At 45.1% G+C, this 21,651-nt stretch overlaps 1 protein-coding gene across 2 annotated transcripts in view; it reads right to left on the bottom strand.

The window, feature by feature from the left end:
- AGO1 (argonaute RISC component 1) overlaps positions 1–21,125 on the bottom strand; it is a 35,590-nt gene extending 14,465 nt beyond the window's left edge. Inside the window, exons 1-12 of one of the 2 annotated variants that reach the window (XM_061122414.1) lie at positions 20,943–21,125; positions 15,777–15,960; positions 13,337–13,457; positions 12,712–12,893; positions 12,176–12,312; positions 11,817–11,951; positions 11,579–11,666; positions 10,778–10,925; positions 6,808–6,927; positions 6,326–6,448; positions 6,056–6,189; positions 2,744–2,928 (exon numbers count right to left, since the gene is read on the bottom strand). In XM_061122414.1, the coding sequence (XP_060978397.1) occupies positions 2,744–2,928; positions 6,056–6,189; positions 6,326–6,448; positions 6,808–6,927; positions 10,778–10,925; positions 11,579–11,666; positions 11,817–11,951; positions 12,176–12,312; positions 12,712–12,893; positions 13,337–13,457; positions 15,777–15,960; positions 20,943–20,967 (1,582 nt within the window). In that variant the 5' untranslated portion in view covers positions 20,968–21,125. Of the gene's footprint in view, positions 1–2,743; positions 2,929–6,055; positions 6,190–6,316; positions 6,449–6,807; positions 6,928–10,777; positions 10,926–11,578; positions 11,667–11,816; positions 11,952–12,175; positions 12,313–12,711; positions 12,894–13,336; positions 13,458–15,776; positions 15,961–20,942 lie in introns of both variants that reach the window. The other variant, XM_061122413.1, reaches the window with a different exon arrangement.
- Positions 21,126–21,651: the final 526 nt, after the last annotated feature.

The following is a 21,651-nucleotide window of genomic DNA, read 5'->3' on the forward strand; positions in this document are numbered from 1 at the left end:
TAGTGAAAACTGTCTGAGTAACACCCAACTTCTCCAAGCATGCCACACTGCACTACACAGGGAGGCCAAAAATATTGGATTCTCCCTTTATGGAGGGAACCAGAAACATGGCTAATTATTCAAGGCAATTCTCCTAAAAAGCATCCTTATTTTCTAACCAAGGGACATCAATTTAAGGCCCAAGAGATGTGGATTGGAGATCAACCAACTTTGATACGTACTGAGTATCATATGTCAGTGGAAGGCTCTACCTTGGGTATGTATGTACAGAGGGAAGAAGATTTTGAGCAGAATCAGATCCACTCCATGCTCAGAACAATTAACTGATCAGCAACCTGATGCAATTTCTAGATAAATCCAGAAAGAGAACAGTTAAATCTTCTAGGTAGGATGACAAGAGAAAGCTTCCAGGAATAAGTATATTTAAATTAGAATTCGAAGGATAGAGAGAATTTTAAGGGCAAGGTGGGGCATAAAAAGAGTAGATATTCTAACTTAAAATCACAGTCCATCTCTTTCTATATCACCTTATCCTTTCTTTACTTTCTTTACACCTTTACCCTTTCTTCATAGCACTTCTCGTCTTGCTCCTCGACTGCAATGTAAACTCCTCAGGGCACAACTTTGTCTTGCTGCTGAAGTCCTAGCACCAAGAAATGGCCAATACATGGTAGGCTCTCAATAAATACCTGCTTGGGAGGAAAAAAGACTAAATAATTAAGAGCTTCTGATTTCCAGGCATTGGAAGTTGTGCTTGCTTGCTTCTATTTTGCTGTTAATCTGTATCACATTGAGACCAATGACAGATGATGATTTGCATGTGAGGAAATTGGGATTACTCCTTGACAGGTGGCATTATCCAGTATGAAACCTAACCAAAATGCTGCCCTACTGGAAATATACAGATACTACTAAGAGCAAATAAAACAAAAAAAGTATTTAGAGATTCCAGGCAAAGGCAAATGATGTTAAGCAAAACCAGAGACTGGAAAGCACATAAGGAATGCACATTTAGACAGCATCTACTAGGTCACAGGCACTGTGTTAGATGCTTTTATATTATTAATTAATGAGGCTGAGAAAGGTTAGGTAACCTGACTAAGACAGTAAACTGGCATAGTCAGGATTAAAATCCAGCTCTATCTAATTCCAGAACAAGTGCTCTTTCTGGTATATGTAGCAAAGACATGTACAATAAGAAGCTGAAAAGGTTAAACTAAGATCAGGGCCCCAAAAAACTTCTATTTTGTGAATGGGGACAAATGAAGGTTTGTTTTTTTTTGACAGTACCATCACAAAAAGTCTCATCCAATAATCTATACAAGACTTAAGAAGAAATGTTAGAATTAAATTGAGAAGAATGGGTGGCGAACAGGGAATACCTCTTAACATTGTATAAAAATAAATAGCATTAGAGGTAAGCAAAGAGAACACAGACTGCCCCCAAAGTTTGGATAAAGGTACCCAGAAGCAACTGTGATACCAACACAGAAGAGAAAAGTAAAGAGAAGGGCTCACTGGTAGACAGAGAAGACAAGCTACCAAAGAGACAGTTCACCAGCACACTTTATAAGAGCAAAGGGCACAACTGTTTTATCCACGAATGTATTCAGTGTCTATCAGCGTTTCTTTTCATACACAGTAGGTGACCAATGAACTCTTGTGGAAGGAAGAAAAGTCAGAGAAAGAGAGGAACTGCAGAGAGGTCAAGTGTTGAGTGAAGATTTTAATAATACATGATAACATCTAACAATAGTTGATGACTGAAACAAGTGAAATGTATGAGAATTTCACTAGAATGAAAAGAAAAAGAGGACAGAGTACAGAATTCTGGAAAATGCCAGGCATTCCTGGTAATGACAAAAACAATTAAGGAGAGACAGGAGAAAGTATCAAGAAGTCAAGAGGAGAAAGGTCATTGGTGACCCTCTGTAGAGGAGGTTTAGGAGACTGGAAGAGGTAAGATAAACGAAAAAAGCTAAGCAGCAGGCGGCTGGTGACGAAGTGGAGGTAGAAAATGTACAGAACACATTTAACAACTCTTCTTCAAGTTTTTTTTTTTTTTTCCTTGAAGAAAAGCAAGAAAATAGGAAGAAAAAAACTAAAGGAGACGGCATGACTGTGGTAATGTGCTCTAAAGATGTTTGAGGGTCAAAGTGTCCCAAAGGTAGCAGGATGAGATAAACAAAGGGTACACATGGGTTGAATAAGATCAGAGGAGAAACACCTCTTCATTTGAAGAGGAGAGTTGGAGAAGGAAAAAAAAAAGTGAGAGAAAAACACTAAGGCAGAGATGGATACAGTCATTTCCATTCTTAAAAGAGAGGAAAACAGAAGGAATACGTCTCAAAAATTCTAAGTCATTCCCAGCAATGGAACACCAACAGAACCACCACAGATTCCACTGGGGTGTGCTGCCCTGTGGCCTGACAGACAATGTACTCCTAAGGATAGGAATCTGGACTGACCTATCCCTGCATCTGGCTCAGCTTAGCCTCGCATAAACACCAGCACACAGAGGACTGCAGTAAATGCTACTGAAAGGGAGTGTGACAGGTAAACAGGAGCAGAGGTGACTGACTGGCTCATATAAGTTGATATTTCTCCTCTAGGAGGAACACCGACAGCAAGGACCAGCTCCGGCTAGGGTCAAGAATCCACACTGAGTCACGCCTAGGATCTTCCAGGGAGCTACCCTGAGAAGAGTCCTATCACTGTAATCACTACTCCAAGAGAACTGTACCATACACTGGCGTCTTCCCAGGCAGGATGACGATAATGAGCTGCAGCCCTGAGTAGGTGTTCTTGAGATGCCGGAACATGGGCTCCACACTGTCGGCCCCCTGCGCATATTTGCAGAAGCAAGGCTGGCCCTGGATGGGCATCCCTGCATCCTTGGAAATCTTCCGCAGCTGGTCCGTGAAGTTCCTGCAGCATAAGCATGGTCACAACAAGAGGCAGTAAGTAAAAAAAAAAAAAAAGAGGCAGTAAGTCCCACTGGAATACTTCTAACCAAACGCCTCCATCTTAGGTCCCCAGCACTATGACAAGCACTAATAGACTCTAAGAGGAATGAGACATCATCACATCTAGTGTAAAAACCACATTTATTGTTGGGTAGAACAAGGTAGGACTTGCTAAGTGTTCAATGGTATAAACAGAGAGCTGAGGGAGCCCAGAAAAACCACCTGTGGAAATTCTCGAAGTCTCCCACCTTGGCCCACTCAAGCAGCTGGTTCCTGTGTTCTGAGACTACAGCAATAGGAAGATGGCCAAGAGGAAGGCCTCTTGGCTAAAATTAAAACAACTGAGCTTCCAACAGTGATCAGAGCACAGGAGATGCTCGGAAAAAATGTGCTCCCTCCTCCCCTATGGGTTCTTTGAAGCCTGAGAGCAAATAATTAAACAAGCTTCTTTCTTTTGGTTTTAGAGCTTTACCCTAAGAAAGGAAGACAAAGTTGGAAAAGAGGGTACACATGCAATAGATTAAAAAAAAAAATCAAGCTACATAAATATGACTGAAAGGAGCAGAGAGAAATTCGTGAAAAACCTGTATTTAGATTAAAAGCAACAACGTACAGAGAATAAAAGCAATTGTTTAAGGGATGTTATTATATAGCATACAAATATCAATAAGATGGGTTTAAAAACCTATGCAGTGAGAAAATAATTTTTTTCAATCAGTTAAAAAAAAAAATCCATGAGATTAATACAGTACAACATGGTTGTGTAAAATTTTAAACCACTTATATAGGTATATAACATATATAAATTGGATAGAAAGGTTACAGTAATTCAAGAAAGTGACTGCATCAGAAAGGAGAAATGGGACTAGAACGGAGGATATAAAGGACTGTCAAATTTATCTGAAATATTTTATTCACTTTTTAAAAAGGATACAACAACCATGCCAACACTCTGGATGACAGACACACGGACGTTCTCCATATTACTCTATTTTTTTTAAGTTTTTCAAATAACATTAAAATTAAAAAATATATTATTTTTTTTAAAAATAAAAATATCATTTCATGTAACTAAGTGCCAGGGCTCTGAAGGACTACTAAGAGTGTTTCTTCCACTTCTCTGCTATGCATACAACTACAGCATAGCTATTAAAAAAGCCAATGTGTTAACTAGCTTCCATTAATAAGTGGGTCTCTACTTCAAGGAAAAGTGGTATTCCCTATCTTCTATTACCAGATCACACTTGGGATATTATGTCCAGTGCTGGGGGCCTCAAAGTGTTGAGAGAACTCTAATGGGGAATGTCTTAAAATCTTGCCCTAAAAGTGACACAGCTGAGGTAACAGGGCCTCTTTAGCCAGAAGAAAAATTCTGAGGGTTGACCCTAAGACTCCCTTATCCATCCCCAATTACCAACTGCTCTACCTTCATGGCCATCTTCATCTCTTCCCTTCATGTCTTGGAAATGATGGCTTTTCCTGTGCTCTGGATCCCATTCCTTTATACACATGTAGGAACTTTGTTCTATTTCCTTTCTCCTTTTTCTGGATTCTACTTTCAGCCTCTGTCACTACGCACATTTTCCATAGACAATCTCATCCACCGCCATAGCCGAAAACTCCCAAATCTTAAATCTTTAGCCCAGGACCATACAAGCAACTGGCCCAGGTATACAAGTCACATATTACCCCCTGCATCCAGAGATCACTGCAAGAAGGTTGTTGTCTGATGAATCAAAACTACTTCCAAATCAAAGATTCTAGGTTTATCAGTTTCCGTGCCCCAAAATATCCAAACAACGAATCGCTTCTCAAAAGAACAGGACGGGGGAAGACACGAGAGTGAGAAACACGCCCAGAACAGAACCACCACCAAGGTGACACAGAGGCAGAGCTGAGCGCCTTTCTGACACTGGTTAGGAAATCAGCCCTCCCAAGCCCGCCAACGCTAAGAGCAGGCCTCAATGGGGCCAAAATCCCGAGAACTCAGCAGAGGCGAGAAGAGATACTCATTTAAGAGAACTAAAATTGTGATGGAGGTGGCTGTGCACCTGTGAGGGGAGACGGAGGGCCACAGTCTCCACATTCATCAGGGGCTGCTGTGACCAGTTCTTATGAGAATCCCAAGATCAGGTGAACCCACCAGGGCACACATCTCTACTGACTCTCATCACTGCCCAAAGTGGTCAGCTCCACTGATTCTTTCTCAGTTCCAGAATGCACTGACCTTACTCCAGATCCACAGAAAACAAAGAGCCGGCACTTCAAAGGACAGCAGGAACTGAACTGCATACTTCTAATGGGTAAATTTTGTGGTATTTGAAAAATAAGACTGCAGGGGGAGAGTCCGTGATCTCTTCACTTATTCACTCACTCATTCAAGACCATTATTCCCCTAACCGATTCCTTTAAGCCGCTTGGCTATATCACTTTCTCTGTTGCTGTCATCTACTCTCAGCTACTCAGCCACAGGTGGCTCAGAGGCCCCTACAACTCATGTTCACCTAACTCAGGTCACTTGGCCCCAATTGAACAAATTCTGTCCATAGGAAAGGACAGCTTAGAGTACCAGCTAAACTTTTATTTCTAATTAGGAATATAAGCTCTGAAACGTCAGATCTGATCTGCCCCCAATTTGACACTTTCTTGATAATGCAAACCTTGCACAAGTTACGTAACCTCTTTGAGCCTCAGTCTCCTGAAAATGGAAATACCACCACTACTCACTGTAAAGATGAAATAAGAGAACACAAAATTAGGTACAATGTCAGCATAAATATTATAGTCATCACTACTACTATTTACTACCCATGTTAAATATGGTAACAATAAAACAACTCAGGTCTCCCTTAGGAGGTTCATGTCCTAAAATGATCATCTCCGACACAGATATGGCTCCTTACCAAGACTCCTGACCACAGAGGAACAGAAAAGAAGCAGGGAGAAGTTTAAGCCAGATAGCACAAGGGGCAGAGTCAAAAGTCAGGAAAAACACACTACAGAGCAAATCTTGGCCCCTCGGGAGTAGAGGAACTTAGGCAGCTCCAGGGTCCTTCCCACCTTCCCACCCATACACTCAGCCTCCTTACTTGAGCACTTCTTCTCGACACTGTTTTTGGGGTGCGAAGCAGGCGATGGCCCAGACTTTGATCTCAATGCCATTGTAGAACTGTTTCCCCCGCATGTCCCAGACACCCTGATTGGGTGTGGCAATGGCCCGGTTCTGGGGATAGGCAGAGGGGGCGCCCAGGTGAGCCTCAATAAAGCCAGGTGGGTAGGGGAGCAAAAGCCACTGGCTGTAACAACCCAACCTCCTCCCGTAAGCCCCAGAGACGTTGTCTGGCCCTGACCCTGCTCACCCGGCCGCCGTACTGCAAGATGGGCGCCGGCAGCACTCGTCCCGTCACCTCCGTCATGTCATCCTTCACCTTGATCCCAAATTCCTGGATGTACGGATCTAGGTTGTAGCTGGCATTCTTCATCTGCAAGACAAAAGAAGGGGAATCTCAGGAGAGCAGTAGCTTGGCAATCCTGCTCACCCTCCGGGTCCCAAGCAGAAAGCCCTGAAAAGCAGCTGAGGCTGGTAAGGAATACCCCTAGAAAGGGGGAGAAAGTGGAAGATGAGGTAAGTGGAAGCAGATAACACAGGGAAGTAATACAGGAGAAAAAAAAAGAGATAGGAAGCAAAGCAGCTACAGGGTCAAGAAGCAAGAGCAGTCCCAGGAAACCAATCCAGACTTGTTTTCCTAGGAGTCCTGCCAAGTCAGAAAAGCATCTACTTGCTACCAGGGGCTTCCATGACTGAGCAACCAAGCATACGTTTCTCTGCATCCTCACTGACCAGGCGGCTAATCTCCTCTTGTCTGTCTGGGGCCGATCTAGCTGTAGCCTTTATCATGGTTGAAGTCTGGTTGTCAGTCAGCTTCTTAATGCAGCGCTGCCCAGCCACAATGTTACAGACCTAAGGAAACGAGAAGAACAGGTAGCGCTGGCTTGAGTAGAGTCTACCCTGTATCCAGAGCCCCACAGAAAGGCCCTAGCTGCCAGTCCTGGAAATGAACTACAAAATCTCTTGTTCACAGACAGGTAAGTTAGAAAACATTCATGTGCATTACAAAAGTCTATATAGCCACTTTGTGATTAAGGGCTTAGGATCCAGAGCCAGATCTGGGTTCAGGGCTCATATGTTAAATACAGAGAACAGTAACAATTGTTTGGATACTAAATAAAATAAAGCACTTAAAGAATCAAGTACAGTTCTGAACATAGTAAACACTTAGTGGTGGTGGTTTAGTCACCAAGTCGTGTACGACTTTTGCAAGCCCATGGACTGTAGCCTGCCAGGCTCCTCTGTAAATGGGATTCTCCAGGCAACAATACTGAAGTGGGTTGCCATCCCCAAACACTTAGTGAGTTGTAACATAAATTATTATTTACCAAAGGACCCAACCTAGAACTTCTTTGAATACTAAGAAAACTCAATATACACAAACTGGATTCTTAGATAGTAGGCAGCTGTCCAATGGTAGCAGGCAGCAGGCTGTTCCATCCCGCAACACACCAGGAGAACTAGACCTGGTTAGTTCTAAAGCCCCAGTATACATTTGATCGCTGAGCCCTTGGACTACAGAAATCACTGTCTCTGTTGACTGACAGTGTCCTCTGCTGGTATGAGGAACATCTTACCACATGGTTCCTCTGTACTGGGCCTAAGAGAACACAATGGAGACCAGAACAGACTTTCTAGTGATATATAAGATTTTCATTCTATGCTTCCTGAATATATACAATATTCAGGAAGCCGTGAACAGGAAGTCTTTTGGCAGAGGAGAGAGAAACAACAGGTTTGGAAAACTTGAGTTTGAAGTCCAGCTTTGCCAATTCTAGATGATGTTACCTTGGGCAGGACTCTTAACCACTCTAAGACTCTGCTTCTTTAATTTTAGTCACAGGAAAAAACACTAGCTGTGTCTTGAAGCTGTTGTGAGGACTGAGATGAAATGAAATGTAAAACTTGCTTCCACAGGGCCAACACTCTTAAGTACTGATTCTCTGCCTAATTTCCAGAGTTCATGGTAACAAGGGTAGGGAAAACCAGGACAAGGTCACCTACCCTTAAACTCTCTATTTCAAAGAATACACATTAGTCAATTTACTTAATGAAAACCCAGAATTGTTAAAATTTGTGAGGTTGCTCTCTTGAAGGCAATTTAAAGGTGCAGATAATTTCAATTACAGAATCAACACTAGGGAAAAAAAGCAGAGATGTGGAGAAACTGGATCCCTTGTGCACTGCTGGTGGGAATGTAAAATGGTACACCTATGTGGAAACCAGTATGGTGAGTCCTCAAAAAACTAAACACAGAATTACCATATGATCCAGTAATTCCACTTCTGGGTATGTACTCAAAAGAAACGAAAGCAGGGACTGGAACAAATATTTGTACATCTATCTTCAGAGCAGCATTATTCACAATAGCTAGAAGGTGAAAGCAACCCAAGTATCCATCAATAAATGAATGGATAAACAAAATGTGTTATATACATACATGGAAATATTATTCAGCCTTAAAAAGGGAGTTGTGACATACACTACAACATATATGAACTTTGAAGACATTATGCTAAGTGAAATTGGCCAGTTTAAAAAGGCCATATATTAAAAAAAAATAAAAATAAAAAGGCCATATATTATATAATTTCACTTTTATGAGGTGTCCAGAATAGACAAATCCATACAGACAGAAGCAGATTAGAGATTAGTAGGGGCTAGTGCAGAGGATAGAAGGAATGATAAGTGACTATTTAAGGGGTGTGGTCTTGCTTTGGGGGATGATGAAAATGCTTTAGAATCACACAATGGTAATGGTTATGCAATTCTGTGAATACACTAAAAACCATTGAATTGCACATTTTAAGAGGGCAAACTTTATGGGATGTGAATTATGTCTCAATAAAGCTATTCTGAAAAAAATATATCACCTACAATAGCCTATATGATTTGACCCTGTACCTCTCTCCAAAATCATCTCCTACTTTTCTCCTCATTAACTCCATGCCAGTCACTGTGTCCTTCCGTCTCTCTCAAGAATATCCAAGCTCTCTGCTGCCTACCTACTTGCTATTAAACTCATGCCTGAAAGGTTCTTCCTTCAGGTTGTTAAAAGATTGGTTCTATCTCATAATTTGGAACTCAGCTCAAATGTCTCCTAAAAGAAGCCTTCCCTGACCACAGAAACTAAAGTGAATCTCCAAACCCCTCCACTTTATGACCATTCCCTTAACCTCATGACACTTACCACCATCTGAAACTATCTTATTTGTCTACCTCCACCTTCTAGATTTTAAGCTCCATGACAGCAAGGACCCTGCCTCTCTTGTTGCCTTCCTGGCACCTAGGAGTATATGACTTGAGTAGGAGCGCATTAAATATATGTTAAGTGAACAAGCAACAGTAAAAATCAAAATATGTCATCATATAAGTTATTCACCATGGAAATTATTGTTTAAACAGAAATCATATCAATTTGCTAACAGATCTCAGCTTGCAACAGATATTACCTAAAGCCTATCTACTTAACTGGAACTGCCCCTAAAGACTTCTGCTTACGTCTCAGAGAACATGCTGTCCTCATCTCATTTTCTATGCATCAGCAGCTATTAACTATGTCAGAGTTCTTGGGTTTGGGGATCTCTTCTTTCTCCCTTTAGCCTAATTTCCTCTGGTTAGTTCTGAAATCCCAAAAGCTCACAGAAGGCTTAGGTCCCAGATACCTGACTCCTACTGCTAGAACAGAATAAGACAGTAATCTAGGCTAGTGCTTCTTCAACATAAACGTTCACATTTGACAGAATCTTTGGATTCTGTAAAAAGAGATACTGATAAAGCAAATCTAGGTGGAACCTGAGATTCTGCATTTCAAACAAGCTTTCAGGTAATAACTATGCTCTTGGTCTGCTGACCACACTTTGAGCAGCACTGGACTAGACAATGAAGCAGTCAGAGGCAGGTTCTCAGTAGACATTCTGGCTGCCAACAGGGAAGCCCTAAACATTACGGCTAGTGTATAATAAACCAAATACAGACTAGTGGTTCTTCATTTGCATTCTATGACTTAAAGAGCATTACTATTCTTTCTTTAACTGCAGAATTTCAAAGATTGGCTGAAGCATAAAAATATGACAAATCTTGGTTAAAACTTTTTCAAAAGGAACACATTGATGACTAGGGAAATAGGATTCCCATTACAGGTAACATTCACCTCCAATATCTGTAAAATAAAGTACATTTGTATCTTTAGGTTATTTACGATTCCCAGCTCCAGACAGGGAAAGAGAAATTAAGAGGACATGAGTGTATCTTAGAGTGTTCATTATCTTTATTGTAGTGATGGCGTCATGAACACATATGTCAAAACGCATCAAATGGTACACTTAAAATGTGCAGTTTATTGTATGTCAACTATAAATAAAGCCATACAAAAATGAAAAATAAATAAATAAATAAATAAAGGATATGCATGTAGGTATCTGAAATCTCTGTCCTGAATGAACTAATTACTTATTAAACAGTAAATATATACAGCTTCGCCTCTGCCTGGCAGTCCTGAAAAACCATGAGAGCAGGACGGAGGATAAGTAAAGAATTCAGCAGTTAGGAACGATGACTGCGTTTCCCAGAATGTCCTCTAAGAACATCACTTTTCCAAGCCTTAAAATGATGAGACTATAAATGGAAGAACAGACCTCTGACGACCCGTGTGCAGGTACAATGCTTGTTCCCCAGCCCGGCCATTACTTGGCAGCCTCACCTCTAGGGGCAGGTAGGTATGCTTTTGTTCCTGGCCAACTTGCAGGCAAGGCAGGTGGGGATACTTGAGCTGCAGGTTATATTTCTGCTTGAAATACTGGGCCACTGTGCACTCCACAGTCTGTCCACTCTCCAGCTGCAGAGGAAAGCTGTTTGGGGGAAGGGAAAGAGGTGTCATAGTCCAGCATTCAATAACACCTTTCTAGACCTATAACCATGCACAGGGCCAGACTTGACTTCATTCCTTTCCAGCCTCTGTGAGCACTCCTGCCACTCACAGTAAAGCAGAGGCAACACAGGGCCCCAAGAGTGAAGCCAGAGATTTGAAAAACAAGTTACACAATGGTCAGATCATATCTGATTCATCTGTTATTTCTAATGTTGAGCATGAAGTCTGACACACAGTAGTCACTCATGGTCCAGCAGTCTGAAGTGAAGATTTTAGACGAAATCAGTGACAACTTTCCCCAAGGTCTAACCCAGATCTCAGCTTTCTTTTTCAGGAGTAAGTGCAGAGAGATTCTAACATTTATAGAACTGAGAAAGAAGCCAGGGAAAGACACTTGCTCTACAGGAAAAGTCCAAGAAGGAAAGGTAGAGACCAAGAGGGTAAAATGATAGGGAGAGTCTCTATCAATGGATCTGGGAATGTTAGGGGAGGGATTTCAAATTCCTACAGTTTATCTTCAAAAACAGAGCTCATCCTCAGGGCCAGGTGGGGGGATGGAGAGTGTGAACGGAGTATGTTGAAATATCGGCCCTCTTCCACCAGTGGTATGGCTTGGCAGCCCCATCAACTTACGTCTGATGGCTGGCAGGGCGGCGGGTAACATTACAGACGCGGTATTTCCTCTTCATCTGTCCACAGTGGGTCACTTCCACCTTCAGGCCTGGGATACACACACTGCTTGTCAGAGTTGGAAAAGGTTGCTCATGTGCCCAGGCTTGGCCTCTCGCCTGAATATATCCCAAGGGGATTTCCTTTTAGAACTAAAGAGAAAGGAGCGCTGATTCCCCTCCCCACCTGGCTGGGTCCTCACCCTTGATCTCCTTGGTGAAGCGCACACGCTGAGAGTCCGTGAGGGCTTTGGGCTGCTCGTCTATGTTCCTGATGTCGAGCACCTCACACATGAACTCAATCACTGGCTGTGCCTTGTAGAAGGCAGTGGCTGAGACTGTGGGGACAGGGGAGGTACAGCTCAACTCAGATTCTGTCTTCCAGAACCAAGGGAGGCACTGCTCTTCACACCCTCTTCCTCATAGGGTACAGGGATGGGGGAGGGCTCCCAGGGCTGCAGGGATCAGACTAGGAGTGTGGTTACAGAGCTGGGAGGGATGAGGCTGGGAGTGTGGTCACTGGACGCAGGGTGCCCCTGGCTCCATAGCTCTCCCCACTCACCGTCAATGTTGAGCATCATCTTCCACATGGCAGGGCGCACAGACTGGTGAAAGCCGAACCAGACCTCGCGCCCACCCCCCAGCGGGTGGTAGTAGCCCTCAGGCGGTGAGAAGAAGGAGCGGCCCACAGGGGTGTACCTGGCAGGGACAGGCAGAGAACTGGTCCCTCGGGCACAGGCCCCCACCCTGTGAGGCATCCTGGGCACGGAGGAGCCCTGGCCTGGAAGGCAGGACACCAGGGCTTTAATTCCAGCTCTCATCGTTTACTAGCTGTGTGACTGACCTTGTACAAGACTCTACCCTTTTTCTGCCCTGCAGAGACAGATGGGGTGCGGTCCAAAAATAACTAAAAGGGACAGGGCTAAAGCTTTGTACCACCTAAATGTATATGCACACTTGCCTGGCATACAGTAGGGTTTCAAAGAATTTTTTATTTGAAAGGCATAATGTGGGACCTTAAAATATATGCTCATTTCCCTCCTCCTCCCATACACTTCTGCCACCACTAGTAGCCCAGATATTAACTACCCCAAGTACCTCATGGATGCCAGGTGCCTCATGGCTACATCCAGGGCTTGCACAGACTCCAGGGGAACAGGGATCTGGCCACTGACCAAGGCTTCATGCAGCATGCGCCAGCTCACAATGGCCAGCCACTTGATGGAGACCTTGAAGATTCGATCCTTCCCTTCCCCAGGGATTGTCACCTCAAAGTCAACCTACAGGAAAGAGAAAGGAGTGAAAGATTTCCAATGCTTTCCCACAATTCAATGTTCCTTGCCCTGCCCCTACTGTCCCTAACCCCTAAGATTTGCCAAGAATCTGCTTCTTAGGCTGATAAGGAGTCACAATGAAGACTTCTGAGTAACTCCAGCCCCTGTCTCCAGCCACCTTGGCTCACTGTATCTCTCTGTCCCTCTCAACCACACTTAGTAGGAAGTCCTTTAGGTCTGTTTTAAGTCTAATCTTAAGTCTGTTTGGGACATACAGACATACAGTAGACTAAATAAACATAAGCACCTACCCATCCCTCAACCTAAAACACACTTTCTCAGCACAAACAATGAAAGGGCTCTCCGGACACCAGACTCCAAATAGGCTTACGTGACCTCTGTCCCTCCCTAGACCCTTGACACAGATCCAGCATGACTCCCAACCATACCCGTTCATTGCCAATGGGCAGTGCTGTGACAGTGTAAATGTTCTTCTTTCCATCATACACGGGCTTGCGATCACCAAAGATCTGAGGCTTGAAATGCTGGACCATGTATTCCACCACTTCCCTGTGGAGAATGGGAAAGGCCAGAGGAAGCTGAAAGACTACTATTTCTAGCTCCTGGAAGTAATTTAAAGTCCAGGCAATGTCCCATCTACCTACCAGCTACTAATTCTGTCCTACCAGCTACTAATCTCTATAACAGTGCTTCTCAAGCTTCATACGAATCACCTGGAGATATAAAATGCAGATTCTGATTCAGTAGATTTAGAGCTAAGTCTGATACTCTACATCTCTAACGTGCTGTCAGGCGGTATTTTTGGTCCTCGGATCACCAAGGCTCCAAAGGACCCAAAAGAGTGATTGTGAGCGCCTCCTGAACAGAGGAGGAGGCTGAGGGGGAAAGAGCTTAATCTCAGGGTCTATCCAGAATCAGGAACAAAAATCCAGGCTGCTCCAATCCCCAAGATGATAATCAAAAAAGGTAAAGGAAGAAGCCTGAATTGGAATAGGAATAAAGTGTGGAAGAAGAACCTCATCTCTTCCATCTCTCTGAAGCCTTTAGTTCTACCATCCTGTTTTCTCTCCATTATTATCTCTTTCTTGATTTCACTTCCTGTCCTCTGCTATTTAGATTCCAGAGTATCCATCTATCCTTCAAAATCCCAACCCATCTGACCTCTTCACTTTCAAAATCAAACATCTTGAATACTACTGGATAAAAAGACAGAAAATATACATTGGAATCCAACCGTAAACACTTGCTTTCACTGTCAATTAGGCCTCAGTGCTGCCCAGCAATCTCTTTAACTCTGATCACCTCCATCCTCATAGATTGTGTCCAACCTTCTCCACTACCCCTGTAACAACAGAACCCATTCCTACCTCAGATCAAAAAGCATCTTCAAAAATTTTGAAAAGAGTACAGTGTAGAAGCCAAGGCCACCCTCAAGTTTCCAGACATATAAACAAACATATTTATATATACAAGCTTTTCCTTTTTCTTTCCTCTCACACTTGAAATATCCCTTCTATGTATAAATTTTTAAGTATCTGAAAATATGTTCAACATCACTCATTACAGAAATATAATTTAAAATCAGACCAAGATATAATTCTCTGCTTACCAGAATGCCAGTGATTAAAAAAAGTCCAATATACTGAATTGGTGCAGATACGGGGGGACACCGTAAGATATAAATTGGTACAACTTACCTTAAAAAAAGAAAAAAAAAAACTGACACTACCTCAAAATTGTAAATGTACTGTGCCAGCAATTCTAGTCCTAGGACTTTATCCTACAGATACATTCATACTTGAGAGCAAAAATGTATCTCTATTAATATTCTACAGAGTTTCATTTTTGTAGCAAAAGTTTAGACTTGCCTAAATGTTTCTGAATAGATTATTATTAAATATCTTATAATAAAGAATGAGGCATCTGTAGGTACTGATATGTATCACTTTCCAAAATACATTGCTCAGTGGAAAAAGCAAGGTGCAGAGCAAGATATATGATTCTGTATTCCATGTGTTTTAAAATGTTTGTATACAAATATGCTTGTATATGTATAGAAAAATATCTGGAAGTGTACTGAAGGGTAATAACGAATGCATCTGGGGAAAGGGACTAGGGGACTGGAGGTCAGGGTAATAGGAGACATTTTTCACTGTTACTCTTTCTGTAATATTAAAAACTTTTTTTATACTGTTCATGAATAGTTGTCAAATAATAACAAAATAAATTAATTTTAAGAACTACTACTTCTTCTAAGGCTAAATCCTCAAACTGTGTATCTTGTATGTCCTCCTGCCTTAGCCAGAACATCCCACTCATTCCTTTCCTCTCTGTCCCATACCATTAACTTCTACACTAGCTCCTTGGTTTATAAACATATCCACGTCTCATTCTTAAAAATTTTTCATTTATTAATTTCAACAAATAATGAAATGCAGCAGGCTTGAGCCCTATAATCTTCTCAAGCCAACAGACTCCTTCTCTCCCATGCTTCACTGTCAACTTATCTAGAAAAAAGCTATCTGCTCTCACTATCCCTACCACATCACCTTCCACTTTTTCCTTAACTCACTCTTACCATCTGAGCCACCAGGGAAGTTCCTATTCCTTACCTTACTCTTAGATTACTAGCCCAACTGCTCCACTAGAACAGCTGTGGCAAAAGGTATCAACAGTCTCCAAATAGCCAAATCCAGTGATCTACTTCAACATTTACCTTAAGTTAGAATCTTTCCTCAAAAATGTTCTTGAATTTGGTGATATCACCTTCAACGAGTTTTTCTTTTACCTCTCTGGATTCTTTTAAGGATGTGAAACTCAGGAAAATAAGGACTACTGGACTTAGTGGCTTAAATGTGCATCACTTACCGGTTGACTCTGCGAGGACACTTATCTGGCTTGATATCCACTTCGTAGTGATAGACGTCAATCTTAGGGATGTCCACTTCAAAGTAATTGGCCAGGAGCTTGATTGGTTTCCCCACAGTGCCAATGCCAGGCCGGCGAGGTGCCTGGAACACTTGCTGCAGGGGGGGCAGGTAGGCGCCTGCAGCTACAAGACAGAGAGCATGGTGAGGGTAAAGTCTGGTAATCTCCTTACCACTCTGATCAGAGAGGGCACAAGGACTCCTAGAATGAGAGCAGCAGAGTGTAGGGGGAGCCTCTTTCCTGCCTACCCAACCTAAATGAGGACTTCCACTGGTTGAAACCCAGGCTCATTTTTTAAAAAACTCTGTCCAGTGAGGAAAATTACCCTTGTTATCTATCTTAAATTCATCAAGTGAGTATGTAATAACTTCCTATTAATGTTAAATAAAGGGACTAAATTTGGCTCTTTCTTTCCTCTATTAGATTGAGACATCTGCCTCCACCAGGTATCCAGCAGACCCTACTATCTGTCAGCTAGATGCTCACTTCACTCATCACCATCCTGAACACACAAAAAAAGCATCACCTTAAAGCTCCTCCAACTGCAAGCAGGAGGAAGACCTAAAGAAGGCCAAGTGCCAGGGAAAGGGGTGGGGCAGGGCAACAAGCAAGGACGAGGGCCACTGTCTGGGAAAAGATTAAGGCGACAGAATGGCTGAGAAAAAGAGAAAAGGCTAACAGGACAGATTCTGGAGACCAAGGAAAGGAGAGAGGATGAAACAGGGAGCTGCTAAAGGGGCTAGAACTGGAGGTCACAGCAGAAAAATGCTTGAATTGGGAAGGAGGAAAGGCTGGAATAGGGGCTGGGGCAAGACAGGTTAGAGCTGACAGCCTAGGCAGGAAGTAAGGCTGCAAGTTGGGAGAGAATGAAGCAAAAGTTCAAAAGAAGAAAAATCTAGGGAATGAAGGTAGCCTAAACACAGGCGACTAAGGCAAGAGCAGGCTAGAGGAGAGGACTCAGGAAGGAGGGGCACTGATTATCCTGCTGGAGAAGATGAGATTACTGGCTCTGGGAAGAAGAATACAACATTCTCTCCAGGCCCACACCTCCTTCCACGCAGAGGGCCCCAAAAGTTGCAGTAGGGATCAATTTTAAGACAGCGGAGGCCCCTGGGAAAGGGCTAGGGCTGGGCCAACTCCCACTACTTTCTCCTCTATTGCCACCAGCCTGATTGCTGCCCCGGGTTTTATTTTCTAGCTTGAGGGGAAAGGGAAGACAAAAGGAAAACTGCCTAAGAGAACCCTTTGTCCATATCTACTATTGTCCTGGCCAATAGAGGACCAGCCCAGTTGGGAGGAGAGAGGGATAAAACAGCCGAGAACCTCCCATTATCAGAGATCTGCTTTCATAGTTAGCCAGGCTGGGGGGATGGGGCATATACTCTGCTGGGGGGGTCAGGAAGAGGTCAGAACCCTTCAAGGGAGGGGCCTGCTTCCCAGAGCTAAGCTGCAGTGTCTCCTTCTAACCACCTGTCAAGCTTACCCTACAGGGAAACGCAGACAGGGAAATGGAGGCCCAGCCTGGGGAGAAAAGGCCTTCAGAACTCCGCTATCTGGGGAAGTAAAAGCTTAACTACTAGCACCTGGCCACCTACTGTAGAAAGAGCTTGACAGAAATTATATACAAGCCATAGTCAGACATACACATCCAAACACATACTTAGAACTGGACAGTTTACCTTCATAAACATACCCCTCACCAACCTAGATTGTGAGTCCTTCAAAGATACAAAGACTGTATGTATCTGCCTTGGTCACTGCTGAATCTCCAGTGTCTGGCATACAGGAGGTGTTCAACACACAGATAAGACACAAATTAACAAACAGATCCGTAGACATACCACAAAGAACACACAAGCACAAGCGCACACGCACGCACACACACCTGCAAACTGCTCAGAAACAATTATAAATCCAGCACAGAACAAACAAGACCCTAGAGGAAGTAGCTGGTAAGAGAAACCCTTCCCCTCCTCAAGTTCTTACATTCAATTCACCTCCTTAGCCTTCCCAGGCTGAATAATTGTTCGGAGTCTTGGGAGAAAGACATCCCCTAGAGCTAGGGGCTGGGTAGAAATGATGGGGGATGGGACAGACACTCCAGCCTGAGTCTCCTGTCCTCAGAAATAGGACTACACACCAGACTTAGCCTTAGTCACCCTCCATTCCTAGGAGGCTCTGGGAAAACAGGGAGGCCCCCACCCTCCCCTTCATACCCAAACTAGGGAAGGCAGGATGAAGAGAGAACCTCTCTCCCACCCCATCCTCCTACAAGTCTTACGGCAGTACAAAGTTCCCCCAACCCCACCCTGCCCCCAGCTTTTAGTCTGAGAAAGGGAGACACTTCCCTTCAGACCCAGACAGGGACAGACGGCCACTTTGTGATGCAGATGAGGGCCCCAGCACAGAGGACAAAGCTTGGGCCTTGGGGGAAGGGGGCGGGGCCGTTCTCTGCAGACAAAAGCAAGGAGGGAGGGGCTATGAAAAGGACACTCCCCCTCCCCCATCCCCAACCAGCCCTGAGAAGGAAAAGGAAGAGGCGAAAGGCCTGGCTCAGAGACCCCTTCCCCGCAGTTCTGAAGCCCACACACCCACCAATAAGCAAGGCTGCCCATTCAAAAGACAAACTCAAGGCTGGGTTAGCTGTCCAGTAAGCAAAGAGGAAGAGGCCAATCTCTCCAAAAAGAATTTATCCACACACCAAGTACACACAAATTATTAGATAACCATACAATGTACTTAACCATTTATGTTCACAATGGAATGTGACTCAATTCAAAAAATAAAGATGTACTTGTGTCAAGGCCTAGACATTAGTTGGTTCCACAGATAATCAGACACCAACTCCACCCTCTAGGAGCTCCCAGTCCAGTATATGTGCTTGAAACACACCTAAGCACAGAAGGCACATCTGGCCTTGAGCCCAGTGAAGCCAGAAACAATACACTGCTTTGTGTACTGTGTCCTCCAACCTCCAAGAAAATACTCCTAGCCTAGGAAGGAGGCAGTTATGGGATCCCTCTGCTCACAGCTTCCAGAATGAATTTCAATTACACCCTTTGATGAGGTAAAGGCTGCCCCATTAGGCTACAGCCAACTCCAGATACCAGTTCCTTCCCTAGAAGCTTATTTATTGTAACAACAACCAAAAACAAAAAGTCAATTTTTTCATCACTCTCGAGACCACTAGGAATTCATCAGAATAAAAGCATAAGCAGTTTGCTATGGGCGCCAGTTCCCAGCAATCCGTCTGGACTTCTGTGTCCTACTGCTCTAGCTGCAGGGGTTGTTGCAAGTAGTCTCTAGCCCAGAAAACCAAGCGAGTTCATGGAAGGGAGAGGGAGGCCTAAGGGGAAAAGGAAGTATTAATAGTTTCCTGAAGTCAGTTGCCCCCTGAATTCCACCTTAAGGCTTATACAGCCTTCACAAGGTTGTTTTCATCTTGGTGAAAGTAATCACTAAGTACTTAAAGATCACTGAATGAATGACTCGAACGAGTTGGCAGGAGTTATTTCCTTAAGGGTATCAGATCTGGTATAAAAGACAAAGATGCTTGCTTCAACCAGAAATGAAATTCACGTCCCAAATGAAATAAAATTCACGTCCCAAATGGAAATTCTATTCTCCCCTCTAGATCAAATGGAAGTAGTGAGACAAGATCTAAAAGATTCCCAGGTCCAGACTGCTCCAGTCACCAAAAAGATAAGACACCTAGGACACAGGAGGTGCCACCACCCTCACCCCATCCAGGGACTCTGGCCTTCTTGGGACAGCCTTGCCTCAGTTTCCCCTCTAATCTCCTTTTTCTCCTGACTGTGAATAAGGAGAAGTTAAGGCTATCACCTGGGACACACTATGGTGAAGGCTATAAACTTCCCCCTACCCCAAACAACTTATATATGACAAAAGGCTAGCCTGACAACGCTGGGTCTAATAACATGGCTCTGACAGTTTCTGGGGAATAGAGAGAGCAAAAAGAAAAGATACCCAGTAGGGGACAGCAACCATAAAAACATAAAAGCATATAAAGATTAGGCTGTCAACTCAGGAAACATTCAATAGAGAGGTCATTATGCTTGGATTAAAAGATCCCAACTCTGCTCACTATTGAACCAGAAACATGCAAACCAGGCAAACAATCCCTTCTACGGAAACCTGGTCCTGGCCTTGGTCCCTCAGCAACCAATACATTCTCTAAGGCCTGTCTTCAAGTAGGACCTGTCCCTAACCCAAAACATTGCTCCCATCCCAGTCTTTTTTCCTCATCCTAGTGGCAGAATAAGAAACTTGTCCATTTCCCTCAACCTATTCTTGGCAAATTGAGACTGAAGGTTTCAGAGACAAGCGAAAGACCCCCAAGATGGGGAAGGGACCCATTTCCATTTGTGTCCTGCCAACATAACCTAAGAGAGACTACCCCCCATCAGCGCGCTCCTTTTACCAAGTCAACCTGGCGGGATTAGGGGTAGGGGGGGTTCGGGCGGCCACGCCCCCACCACTTCGGGCAGCCCCTTCCAGCTGCCACCTCCGCGCATGCTCCGGCGCCTCCACTCCAGCTCCCCAGACTTAAGGGGGGGAATCCCAGGGCTGGATCCCCACCCACTGCCCCCTGACCCTCGCCCCCGCGTCAGGCCCGGCTGGGGCGGAGCTCACAGCCCAGCTCTGGCGCCTTCTCCCAAAAGACATCATCCCAGCCCAACCCATACCGGCTGGGCCCCCGCCCAGGGCATGCGGCAGCTCTGGGCCCATTTGTGTCGACCCCCCTCTCCTGGACACCTGGAGCCCGCCCCCTGCCACCTGCCGGGCCTCTCCCTAGGCCTCCCGGTACGTCCGGGAGTCCTCCTGTGCTTTCAGGCCCTTCTCCCAAAGCACTTCCCACCTCCACGAGTGCATAGAGGCTCCTTTGATAAATGGCCCCCGTCTCAGACCTCCCTTCGCAAGGTTTCCCCCGGAACTGCACACAGCCCCCTTCAAACTGGGCCCCCCATCTCAGAAGAGCCCCGTTCCCCACTCAGGAAACCCCTCCTCACTCAGAAACCCTGCTCTTCACGCGAGAGTCCCCTAGTCCTTGGAGCATGCACCGTCCCCGCTCCTGGGGGCCCTTACCTGCTCCCGAGGGTCCCGCTTCCATCCCATATACCCGTGCGGAGGTCAGGCGGCCCGGAGACTGTGGAGTCCAGCGTGAGGGGCCTAGGTACCCCGCACTTTAGCTGCCTGGGCTCCCGGGCCGGGCTCGGCTGCCCCCCCAAGCCCGGCCGCTCGCGCCGCCGCCCCCGCAGCCTCCGTTGCCGCCGCCGCCGCGGAGCCTGCAGCAGCTCCCCCTGCGAGCGCCCGGCCAGCTGCCAGTGCGCAGGCGCGACCGCCAGGCCCAGGGGGCGGACGGGAACGAGTCAAACGGGGCGCTCCGACGGCAACAAAGGCCAATGGAGAGGGGCGGGGGCACCGGGGACCGGAGGCAGCGGCCCCTGGCGGTCACCCATCGCCATGCAGCCCGGCGGGAGGGCTCCGGTAAAGGCGCCGCGGAACCGCGCAGTGGCGTAAGTGGGGCGGGGCGGGAGGACAACACACCCCCCACCCCCACCCGGCAGCAGCCTCCGGCCTTGTCTTTTCCCCAAACATGTTTCTCCAAGCCTACACACAACCTCCCCCCATTCGCACAGAGCCACGCGCACATTTCCACCTCATTCCCAGGCCACCCTCACACACTCCGAGAGCCCCATCACCCAGGGGCCCTGCCTCCCACCTCTCCTCCCAATCACCCTCATCCTTCAAGCCTCGGCTGCAAAGCGACTGCCTCCGCGAAGCCTTTCTCCGT

This window comes from Dama dama, chromosome 20 (assembly GCF_033118175.1).
Source record: "Dama dama isolate Ldn47 chromosome 20, ASM3311817v1, whole genome shotgun sequence".
NCBI lineage: Eukaryota > Metazoa > Chordata > Mammalia > Artiodactyla > Cervidae > Dama > Dama dama.